The sequence below is a fragment of the Lepidothrix coronata genome, unplaced genomic scaffold, assembly GCF_001604755.1.
Source record: "Lepidothrix coronata isolate B3197 unplaced genomic scaffold, Lepidothrix_coronata-1.0 Scaffold112, whole genome shotgun sequence".
Taxonomy (NCBI): Eukaryota; Metazoa; Chordata; class Aves; order Passeriformes; family Pipridae; genus Lepidothrix; species Lepidothrix coronata.
The window spans coordinates 1,485,746-1,495,795 of NW_016690292.1; the positions used below are offsets into that span (position 1 = coordinate 1,485,746).

Sequence of the window (10,050 nt, forward strand, 5' to 3'; positions counted from 1 at the left end):
CAGCACGGTCAGCTGCCAGGCTGATGAGCCCTGCCAGGCATGTTGTGGGTTCATGCCATGGTTTAGTTTGAAGCTGCTTATCCTTTGACCTCTGCTTTGTCACTTCCTGTCATGTGGTAATGATCCTGCACAGGCTGTTAGAGAAGACCTCCCTGTGCACCAAACCACAAGTGGCTTTTGTCAGGGCTGAAGATGGGATCAGCCGTGCTGGGTGGGACACTTTGGTCCCAGCCACAGGGGGCCCGTGAAACACCTCCTCACTGGTCCCTTAGGCCTCTTCAGTTCCTGCCAGGCACAATGATGAAGGCGAGCACAGGCTTTTCATTGAACATCCCTCTGACGAGAAACCAACCCCACAAGGATGCCTTGTGTCCCATGAGGGTCAGTGGGACGAGCAGTTACCACTGCCTGCTGTTGTCCTGGTACTGCCAGCCTGATGAGGAAAGTTTTTCCCAATGAGACAGAAGGAAAACAAGCTGTCAGAAAGTTTCAGCCTTGTTGCCTTGGCAGCCTCTTCTCTCCTTCCAGCCTCCTCCTCTAGGCTGCTTTTCCGGGGCTGATGGTGTCCTGCCTCTGACTTGCAGTGCCCTGATGGAGAGCTGGTACCTGGCTTATCCTTTAGATTTTTTCTCCCTTCCAGTGCCTAATGGGATGAGGGGCATGGAGTCGTTGGATTGCATCTGTTTTTCCCACCGTCCCCTTCCTCAGGTGTTCCCCTGCTGCAGCACGTCCTGATGTGATCCTGTGTCCTCACGGCCCCTCTTGCCTGCGCCCCCATGAGCCATTTTAGGGAGGCTTGGATTTTGGTGGCGGTGTGAGCGGCTGCGGTGGGCGGCAGGCGATATCTTTAGCTCTGAGTCACCCGAGATGTCTCCGCGTGTCCAGGTGCAGCGCTGGGTTTTTCACACTGCTGTGAAAAACTGCTGGTTGTCTTTGCATGAGGTTCATCTGCTCAGTCTACAACTCTGGGATTAGAAACATGAAGCTCGAACAAAGCAGAGAGACCTGATGTGGCACGCTGGCACTCTGCTCTGCACACACCCCGAAGGTCCCTCTCCCCACCCTGTGTGTCCCACATGGGATTTCCCAAGCTTAGATGCAGGATCACGATATTAATGTGCCTCGATGGGTTTCTCTTCCAAGATCCTGCCCTATCTCCCAGTGCCATCACGTATCCTTCTAGCACCCACGACCTCCTATGGCAGGAGACCCACAGCACCACTGGGTGTTGTGCCATGAACCCCCTTCTTTGGGGGTAGCTCAGCCTTCCTTGGTTGCAAGAGTTGCTTGCCTGATCTGGGACATGCAGGAGCAAGGTGCAGTGAGTCTGGGTGACCCCAGCCCTGCCCTGCAGAGGGAAGGAACTTACTAGGCAAGACAGTATGTGTGCAGCAAACAGCTTTTCTTCTTCTTTTTAATGTTCCTGAATGAAGACTGACCTTTCTGCAGCTGTTCAGTACTGGACATCTCCCCAAACCCCTCCTTTCCTGGGAAGAGGCAGCTGTACAGCTGTCAAACTTGAGGACAGAGTGGAACATCCAGGTGCCTGGAGATGTCTGCTTAAGCTCCAGGACATGTCTGGAATCACTCAGGGTTGTTTGTCGTCTCCATGAGAGGATGAACTTGAGTGAGGAAGGATGCTGTAGGATGTGTCACCCCTTAGGGAGGATGCTCCATTTTGGACTGTTGGACTGCAGGGCCAGATCCAGCATCCTTGTGTGTCCAGAGGGCCTGGCAAGCTGAAGGGACTGTTAACATGGTGCAGGCAGGAGATGGGGCTCCATGGCAAGGTGGAGGGAGGCTGAGCCATCTGACCGTTCTTCCCTTCACACAGGGGACATGCTGCGCCTACGCACAGTGCTGGAGGCCATCCAGAAGAACATCCACTCCTCCTCCTTGATCTTCAAGCTGGCTCAGGATGCATTCAAGATCGCCACGCCAGCTGACAGCAACTCTGACACAACGCTGCTCAATGTGGCGCTGGAACTGGGGCTCCAGGTATGGGATAGTGCTGGGGATGCTGGTGGCCCTTCTGCCCCACGTGCTGTGGCAGAAACACTGGTGAAGGTCTTCCACCAAGCAGGGTGTCCCCCATGGAATGAGTAAATTGATCCCTGCATGGTCCTGAGCAGGGGAGCTCAGCCCTGGGAAGCCCCTGTGCTCGCTGTGGTTTGAGTGGAGGTGAGGCAGTACCAGGGAGCTGGTAGCCAGCTGGACCAGAGGAATTTTTGAGGAGCACCACTCTGCAGGGTGGCCTCACTGGAGCCCTGTGAGGCAGCCACTCACCCCAAGTTTGCCTCACAGGTGATGCGGATGACCCTGTCCACCCTCAACTGGCGGCGGCGGGAGATGGTGAGGTGGCTGGTGACATGTGCTACCGAAGTGGGTGAGTGCCTCACTGTGCTGGGGGGATTTGGCCTGCATGTGGTGGGAGTGGGGTTGGGCATGGGAATCCTAGGGTCATTTGTAGTTCTGGGTATCTTGAGTTCTCCTGGGTCTCCCATTTCTTCGTGGGTAACTGAGTGCACCTCAGAGCACCAGCTGGCAGGGCTGGGGCTGCAGCAGTGGCTGGGTTTGGGAGTGGGATGGGTCCCCTGTACGTGGCCCAGGCCAGCAGTGCTCGCTGTGCCCTGCAGCATGGCAGCACAGGGCAGCCTCTGCCTGTCCCTCTCTGCCCTGTCCCTGTTGGGGCAGGGGCAGCAGCTCAGCACTGCTGTGGGCTGGCTTTACCCTGTCTCCAGGTCTCAGAGGAGTCCTGTGAACTGAGCCAGGCTCCAGGGATGTGCTGTGACCACAGTGTTTTTTTGCAGGGGTGAGGGCCCTGGTGAGCATCCTGCAGAGCTGGTACTCCCTGTTCACTCCCACGGAAGCCACCAGCATCGTGGCGGCCACAGTGATGTCCCACAACACCATCCTGCGCCTGAGCCTGGACTACCCACAGCGGGAAGAGCTGGCCAGCTGTGCCCGCACCCTGGCCCTGCAGTGTGCCATGAAGGACCCCCAGAACTGCGCCCTGTCCGCCCTGACCCTCTGCGAGAAGGACCACATTGCCTTCGAGACTGCCTACCAGATCGTCATCGACGCCGCCTCCACCGGCATGACCTACACCCAGCTCTTCACCATTGCCCGCTACATGGAGCACCGGGGCTACCCGCTCCGGGCCTTCAAACTGGCCTCGTTGGCCATGACGCATCTCAACCTGGCCTACAACCAGGACACGCACCCGGCCATCAACGATGTGCTCTGGGCCTGCGCCTTGAGCCACTCTCTGGGCAAAAACGAGCTGGCGGCCATCATCCCGCTGGTGGTGAAGAGCGTGCACTGTGCCACGGTGCTCTCGGACATCCTTCGCCGCTGCACCATGACGGCCCCAGGGCTGGCCGGCATCCCTGGCCGCAGGAACTCGGGGAAGCTGATGTCCACCGACAAAGCCCCCCTGCGACAGCTGCTGGACGCGACGATAAGCGCCTACATCAACACCACCCACTCCCGGCTCACCCACATCAGCCCACGGCACTACGGGGAGTTCATCGAGTTCCTCAGCAAGGCCAGGGAGACCTTCCTCCTGGCACAGGATGGGCACATACAGTTCGCCCAGTTCATTGACAATCTCAAACAAATCTACAAAGGCAAGAAAAAACTGATGCTGCTGGTGCGGGAACGGTTTGGGTGAGCCCCGGCTCCTGCCGTGCTCACTGGCAGGGTCCGCCCGCAGCATGGGGACTCGGGAGAGAAGAAGGAAGGAAAGTGGAGATCACCTTCCCCCCATCGGCAGAGGCTGCTCTGTTCTGGTCTTCTGTTTCTTTTTTTTTGTTTTCTTTCTTTTTTTTTTTTTTTTAAATGTTATTCTTTCTTGGATTTAACCATTTCACACACTGAGAGGATCCAGAGATTCCTTGGGCACAAACCAAAAGGCAACCACAGGGAAAAAGGATGGTTCACTCAGCCCCCTGCCCTCCCTTGCCAATACCAAAAGCTAACCTGGAAATCTAATACCTCTTTCCTGAAGGACGCGGTCGCTGGAGGGATACGAAGGTTGCAAAGTGTAAAAATCTCTAAAATTACGTGGGGAATTTAACACAAAAAAAAAAAAAAAACAAAAAAAAAAAAAAAAAAAAAAAAAAGCGAGCAAAGAAACCTGCGACACTAGAACCTCATGCGTCACCAAAAGCGATGGCTTTGCAGAGCGCTTCTCCCACCCGCCCGAGACATGCAAACTCCTCTATTTGTGAAGATACTTCAATAAAAACAAGTAAAAGTAACTGTTCTCAGGGATTGCTTACTAAAAGTAACACAAAAAAAAAAAAAAGCATTTATGATACTGTAAATACTATAGTATATGTGTCAATTATTAAATTGTAAAGTTATAATTATTTATAATTCTGTCTTTTATTTGGGGGATACTTGAAATTGTTGTGGGCTGGGGCGATTATTTTTATTATTGCTATTATTATTATTATTGTTATTATTATTATAACTATTATTTAAAAAAACTACACAAAACCACAGACAAAAAGAGGAGGAGGCACGCGAACGATTCTCAGGTTCCCATGGCATTGTCAGCAGCAAGAAGGGTGTGGGGGGAGGCGAACATCTGCTCGACTCACAGCCCTGGGACAGGCGGACGGACGGATGGAAGGAGGAGCAGCAGCCCAGCGCTGGAGGACAGCGAAGGAAGGGACTCGGGGCGATGCTCGCTCGGACACACGTGGAGCTGGCGCTGGAGGACGTGAGCCCATCGCCTCGCACGCAGCGGTCTCCTGGCGGGTGCAGGGTGTGAGGTGCCTGGGTGGGCACCAGGGCCACCTGGCTCCTGGGGAGGGAGGAGGCAGGTGCAGCCACGTCACCTCCCCGCACTGTTCTGCTTTCCAGCTCCGTGGTGCAGCCAACGCTCGGCCCTTCCCGGCTTACCCCGCACCAAGGGCAGACTCCAGCCCTGGGCCGGTGGCTCTTCGGTTTTGGTTCATTTCTTTGCCAGCGGGTTGGGAGGGCTGGGGGACCAGGGCCGGTCTGGATGGTGACTTGTAGTTAGAGAACGTGGGCTAGTTATCTGCTGTCTGGTTTGACTTTTTATTTTTTGGCAAGTGACTTGTGTCCGCACTCCGGCCAGGAAACCAATTGTACTCGGTCTCTGTCGCCACCGAAATAGCGGTCTTCAACCAGTCTGTTTCTCTCTTTTTTCCTTCCCTTTTTTTTTTTTTTTTGCGTGCGTGCGTGTATGTGTGTGTGCGACCTCTTCATCTGATGTTTAATAATAAAAGGGATGAACGTTACCCCCTGTCTCTCTCCTGCCTTTCTCTGAAGTCAGGGGGTCACCACTCTTGCTGGGCAGAGCCCCAGGGAGGAGGCAGTGTCGCCGCTCCCTGTGGTACCCAGCTCCTGTGGGGGGACGGAGCAGGGGCAAGGCGTCCTGGCTGCAGTTCCCTGACGTGCACGGTGTTAGCAGGTCCCTGCCCATGCTGAAGGCGCTACCCTATCCGTGCCAGCTACAGCAGTGTTGACAGCCACGTCTCGATCCATCCTGTAGCCAGCCTGGACCGCAGTGAGTGTGCTGCAGTGTGGGATGGGGTGGCAGAGAGTCATAACTCCGGGTTCCTGGGTTGCTTTCTGCAGGGTTTGCTGAGCCCCAGGCAAGCTTGCCTCTGAGAATCAGAGGGAGATAAGGAAGTGTGCGTGGGGGAGAACTCCAGGACTGATGGGATGGTCGCAAAGAGACTCGGAGCTGGAGGAGGGTAATGGTGGTACGAGGGCCATGGTGCCTCTGCTGCCATCCCAATCAGTGTGGCAGGGTGCTGGTGGTGCTGGCTGTCCCCCAGGTGAGTACTTCTGTGTCTCCCACCACCTTGGGGCTGCCCTGGGTTGATGTCATGTTGCCTATTGCCAGCTGAGCAGGACTCTGGCACTGCTCATGCTGTGAACCCCCAGCTCCCAGGCTGTGACCCTGCCAGCCTCAGGCAGCCCACCTCCCCTAGCAGAGCTGAGTGCATCCATAGAGCCAGGAGATGCCTGTTGTGCTCTGGGCTCACATCCTCTCCTGCAAGCACAGACACTGTGCAGCCTGGCAAGGAGAGGCAGCTCCCCCACTGTGCTGGCACCCCTGTTTCCCCATTCTGACCAACAGGATGGGGCTCAGGGGCTCCCCCTGTCCCCACATGCCCCTCTAGCTGCCTGCCAGAACAGCTCATGTCCTTCAGGGCCATCCAGTTCCCTGTCCCCCCAGCCAGAGCCACACGGCTGCTGCGGAAAAGGTGCTGGTTTAATGCTGCAGCCCAGCCTGGAGCAAGCCCTGTGACAACACACTACTTGGGGTGACTGTGCCCAAACCAGAGTTCTATCCCCAAGGCCCCAGGCTCAGCTGTGCTTGTTGATGTGACGGGAATGAGCGTGCACGGCCTCCACAAAGGCACCCACGTGTTCAGGGTTCATGTCAGGGTAGAGGCCGTGGCCCAGGTTGGCGATGTAGCGTTGGGTCCCAAAAGCCTCCAGCATCTTCTTCACCAGCTCGCCAATCTTCTCCTGTAGGCACGGTGGGAAACGATATGTCAGTCCCATCCATCCCAGGGTATTTCCCACCTTCCAGTTCCCAGCCAGCCTAAGGGACTTCTGGGACACAAGCCAGCACTGCAGGTGGGGAAATTGAGCCAGGAGGCCTTTAATACAGGCTGGAACTAGCCCTGGTTGCTGAAAATGGCCAATGGCTCACCTTGGGTGCGTAGAGAGCACAAGGATCCAGGTTCCCTTGCAGGGTGACATCTTTCCCTGTCTGTGCACTGCAGCAGGGAGGAAGCTTGTGAGTTGTTGCATGTGGTGCAGAGGCTGAGGGCAGCCAGGTGCCTGCAGCCCCCATCGCAAGACACCCAGGACCCCTCAGTGCAGCCCTTGGTTGCTGTAGCATGGTGGCCCAACTACCCCCACCTCGGGAGCAGCCATGTCCGGGCCTGGGATGGCTCAGGGCAGAAGAGCACCTGAACAAGAAGAGCTCTGTCAGACTCTTACCGAGCTTCCTGGGGCCGGATGGTCCAGTCGAGACCGACCACCTCGTACCCAGCACGGGCCAGGTCACGCAGCGCGTAGTGCGCGTCCTTCGCAAAGATGATCTGGGGAGGGAGGAGATGGGCAGTACCTCTGCTATGGGTCAGGCCCCTCTCCACGGGCCAAACTGGGGCAAGCAGGTACCAGGGGATGCACCCCTCTCCAGCAGCCCCCAGGTGCCAGGGTCAATCCAGGCAGCCCCGACTCACCATGGGCACCAGGGGCAGTGCCTCCTCCTTCAGCTTGCTCTTGACAGCCTGGGCGATGTCTCGGATGTACGGCAGGGCAAAGTCCTGAAACTGCTCTGGGCCCAGGTGCCCTGCATGGGACTCAAACAGCTGGAGCGCCTGCCAGGGACATGGAGTCATTTAGGTCAGAAAAGACCTTTAAAATCATCCAAGTCCAATAGTTAACCCAGCACTGCCAAACCCACCACATATCCCCAGGTGCCACAACTACATCTTTCAAATACCTCCAGGGATGGCAACTCAACTACGTTCCCATGGGGCTGGGAAAGCAACACCACAGTCCCTCCTCCTCCTACCAGAAGCTAAACCCTCTCTGCTCCCTGTCCAGAGTCCCTGCCTTCCTGCCTGACCCTGTCCCCATGCCCCAGGACACACCTGCGCTCCAGCAGCCACCTGCCCCACCAGGTAGTCAGTGATGACATCGGCCAGCAGCCGCAGCAGCTGGTGGCTCGCCTCGGGGTGCCGGTAGAGCCAGCTCTTGGCCTTGGCCATTGTAGAGGAGCCGCCACCTTCAATCATGTAGGACATGAGTGTCCACTGCGGGTAGGAGAGAAGTGAGGAGGGTGATGGAGATGAAAGAAGACATGAGGCACCAGTCGCAGTGCTGAAGGTAGGACCTGTGAGCACCTCAGAGCCTGAGGCACAGCTGCTCCTGCATTGAATGTCCCCCACTTACACGGCCCTGTAGCACCCACATCCGGAGGTGTCATGGCTGGTGTTACCCCAGCAGGGCAAAGGAGCCCAGCAAGGAAACCCACACGGAGGAGCCACATCACTTACCGGTGCCCCTGAGAAGCCGATGAGGGGCACCCTGCCCTCCAGGCTGTGTCGTGTCAGCGTGATGGCCTGGAAGACATAACCTAGCTCTGCGGTCACGTCCACCTTCTGTCGCAGTTTCAGCAGATCCTCCACCTCTTTCAGGGGCTCTGTGAAAGTGGGTCCCTTGCCGGGGACCATGACAACCTCCATGCCCAGCGCCTGGGGACAGGGGAGAATGGAAGAAGCAGGAATGAGGCATCCCTGAACTCTGCCCTGTTCCCAGCAGCTGCTCCCCATGGCATTGGCCATGGCTCTCACCTGGGGCACCACCAGGATGTCAGAGAAGATGATGGCAGCATCCAAGGGGAATCGTCTGAGTGGCTGCAGAGGAGAAGTGGCAGTGTCAGTGAGGGGCTGGGACCGCTCCCCATGGAGGACCCGGACAAGCACATGAGGCAGTGGGGTCTCCAAGCGCTGAACAATTTACTGGCACCACCTGGGGAAGCCAGACACAGGGCTTCTCCCAGTCCAGGTCTGGTCAGGGAGAGGGAGACACACAGACCCGGCTGAGGAATGCTCACCTGCAGCGTCAGCTCACAGCACAATTTGGGGCTCCGGCAAGTGGCAAAGAAATCCTGCGCTGCTCGGGTCTCCCGAAACTCTGCAAGGGACCAGCACAAAGGTTACCGGGTGCATGCTGAGGGCCCCTCGCTGCCCCCAACATGCCTCCACCGGCTCACCTGGCAGGTATCGCCCCGCCTGCCGCATGCACCACACCGGGGTGTGCTCCGTCTCCTCCCCGCGCGCCGCGCGAAGGAACGTGTCGTTCTTCAGCTTGGGGAAGCCCTTGGGACTATGGGAGAAAGAGCAGGTACAGGCTGTCACCCACGAGGGCTTTGGGGCAGGCGATGCCATGGCCAGCGGCTCGTCCCCACTCCCCAGCCGGTGACCGCAGGAAAGGGCTTGGGCCCAGCTGTGACAAACGTGATAAATTGTGCCCACCACAGTCCAGGGCCTTTCCCTGCTGGGGGCTGCGGGGCCCTCCCCAGGGAGAGGCGATGCCCGGCGCAGGGCCCGTGAGATTAACTTATCGGGGCCACCAGTTGCTCCCGCTTGGAGAGGTTTGGGACGAGTGGGGCGCGGGGGCGGGCAGTCCTGGTACCGGCGGCCCCGGCCCCTATCTGTGCCGGGCCATGCGTCCCCAGCCTCCCCGCCGCGGTGTCACCACCGAGGGGCTGCTGGAGCCCGACCGGCCCCGGGGAGGGGAACCCCGAGAACCGCGGGGCCCATGGGGACAAAGTCCCCAAAACCTCCACCGTGGGACCAGCAACTTCGTTACCACAGCAGAGCCAGTACTCGCAGAGCCTCCCCAGTGCAGAATCAACCCCCACAGCGCCTCACCAGTGACCTCAGTGCCGGACCCTGGTGCCAGCACCACAACCTCAGGGCCACCGCAGTGCCTCTCCAGTGGCCCCAGTACAGGACCCCGCCACAAAAGCACCATCCCCAGGGCCCCCACAGTGCCAGATCGCCATTCCCGGAGTCACACGAGTGTCCCCAGTGCAGGACCCCAGCGCCAAAGCACCATCCCCAGGGCCAGATCGCCGTTCCCAGAGACACACCAGCGTCCCCCGTGCAGACCCCGGTGCGTGTCCCCCGTGCAGACCCCGGTGCGTGTCTCCCGTCCGCCTCACACTAGGAGAAGACGCAGGCCTGCTCGGCCCCGGTTACTCACAGCAGCCGCTCGCCACCCTCCATCTCCTGTGCAGCTCCTCAGCCTCCCCGTTGCCTCCCGACGGGGCACGGTCCGCCCAGTCCCGCCCCCGGCCCACCCCGACGGCGCCGCCATCTTGCCGTAGTCCCGCCTCTCCGTCCGCCGCCATCTTGCCCCGCCCCCCTCCGTACACCGCCCCGCCGTGCGCCGCCATCTTGCCCTGCTTCTCACTCCTCCGTACGTGGCACGGGCGCCGCCATCTTGCCTGTCGGCGGGCGGGGTTCGCCGTAAACCGGA

The 10,050-nt window shown here is 58.5% G+C and overlaps 2 protein-coding genes across 5 annotated transcripts in view; one reads left to right on the forward strand and one right to left on the reverse strand.

Moving 5' to 3' along the window:
• The window catches only part of ZSWIM5 (zinc finger SWIM-type containing 5), a 98,917-nt gene extending 93,644 nt beyond the window's left edge, over positions 1-5,273 (forward strand). Inside the window, exons 12-14 of the mRNA XM_017824629.1 lie at positions 1,835-1,998; positions 2,305-2,386; positions 2,811-5,273. Coding sequence (XP_017680118.1) covers positions 1,835-1,998; positions 2,305-2,386; positions 2,811-3,673 — 1,109 coding nt within the window. The 3' untranslated portion in view covers positions 3,674-5,273. The remainder of the gene's footprint in view (positions 1-1,834; positions 1,999-2,304; positions 2,387-2,810) is intronic.
• On the reverse strand, positions 3,819-10,021 carry UROD (uroporphyrinogen decarboxylase). 4 transcript variants are annotated; one of them, XM_017824633.1, is made up of 10 exons: positions 9,945-10,021; positions 8,780-8,892; positions 8,621-8,700; positions 8,358-8,420; positions 8,061-8,258; positions 7,656-7,817; positions 7,242-7,379; positions 6,997-7,097; positions 6,704-6,770; positions 3,819-6,516 (listed from the first exon to the last, which is right to left on the reverse strand). In XM_017824633.1, exons 1-10 carry the CDS (start codon positions 9,965-9,967, stop codon positions 6,352-6,354), a joined length of 1,110 nt encoding a protein of 369 aa, XP_017680122.1. In that variant the 5' UTR covers positions 9,968-10,021; the 3' UTR covers positions 3,819-6,351. The 4 variants fall into 4 exon arrangements, with proteins under 4 accessions (XP_017680122.1, XP_017680121.1, XP_017680123.1 ...); XM_017824632.1 differs by lacking the exon at positions 9,945-10,021 and adding an exon at positions 9,775-9,888; XM_017824634.1 differs by lacking the exon at positions 9,945-10,021 and adding an exon at positions 9,441-9,650.
• Positions 10,022-10,050: the final 29 nt, after the last annotated feature.

Excerpts from the sequence above, each read along its gene's own strand:
- UROD (XM_017824633.1), bottom strand. The coding sequence starts at position 9,967 with ATGGCGGCGCACGGCGGGGCGGT. Across the intron at positions 8,701-8,779 it reads GGCGGGGCGATACCTGCCAG|AGTTTCGGGAGACCCGAGCA; the intron begins GTGAGCCGGTGG and ends GGTCCCTTGCAG. Across the intron at positions 6,771-6,996 it reads ATCCGGCCCCAGGAAGCTCG|TGCACAGACAGGGAAAGATG; the intron begins GTAAGAGTCTGA and ends TCCCTGCTGCAG.